Source organism: Triticum aestivum, chromosome 3B (assembly GCF_018294505.1).
Source record: "Triticum aestivum cultivar Chinese Spring chromosome 3B, IWGSC CS RefSeq v2.1, whole genome shotgun sequence".
Classification (NCBI taxonomy): Eukaryota; Viridiplantae; Streptophyta; class Magnoliopsida; order Poales; family Poaceae; genus Triticum; species Triticum aestivum.
Genome location: NC_057801.1, coordinates 45,114,898 through 45,115,703, shown reverse-complemented (window position 1 = coordinate 45,115,703; position 806 = coordinate 45,114,898). Strand labels below are relative to the sequence as shown.

At 44.7% G+C, this 806-nt stretch overlaps 1 protein-coding gene across 1 annotated transcript in view; it reads left to right on the top strand.

Moving 5' to 3' along the window:
* LOC123067255 (protein FAR1-RELATED SEQUENCE 9-like) overlaps positions 1-806 on the top strand; it is a 4,896-nt gene that overhangs the window by 3,222 nt on the left and 868 nt on the right. Inside the window, exon 6 of the mRNA XM_044490136.1 lies at positions 185-331. Coding sequence (XP_044346071.1) covers positions 185-331 — 147 coding nt within the window. The remainder of the gene's footprint in view (positions 1-184; positions 332-806) is intronic.

Sequence of the window (806 nt, the reverse complement as noted above, 5' to 3'; positions counted from 1 at the left end):
ACACTATCCTAAATGCTTCAATGCAACCATCAATTGATAATACCATCCCGATGCCACCGCATACCCAACAACTGTTGGCGGGATTCCAACCATACGACACAACAGTGGTAGAAGCAGTCCACTCTTTCAAGTTTACGATTTTTTTAAACTTCATTGAAACTGAACTTTGCTACTTTGTGCACAGGGTCATCCGTCATACCACATGTCCACCTATTTACAGCAGCAGAACTCTGCTCAGCCAACACCTATCCTAAATGCTACAATGCAGCCATCAGCTGGTCCGAGCTTCCCGATGCAACCACAAACCCAAGCACCGCACAACACTCCAGTGGTACAACATTCCACCCTTTCGAGTTTTCCAGTTTTTAAACTTCACTGAAACTGATAGTTGCTACTTTGTGCACAAGGTCATCCGACAAACCACAAGTACACCTTTTTACAACAACAGAACTCTGCTTTGAATCCCTGCCTGATAGAGGCCATTGGAGCCTCTAACTATAGTTCGATGACAGGAGAAAATCAAGGCTTCCTTCTTCAACAGAAGGCGACATCTATTGTAAATGCTACAATGCAGCCATCAGTTGGTCACACCATCCTGATGCCACCACAGACCCAAGACCCACACTATACTCCAGTGGTATAACATTCCATGCTTCCAAGTTTTCCAATTTCTCAAATTCAATGAAACTGAAATTGCTACCTTTCTGCCCAGGGTCATCCGACAAATCACATGTCTACCTATTTACAGCAGCAACACTCGGTGCAGAATCCCTCAGTGCAAAGGACCATTGGAACCTCTACCTCTA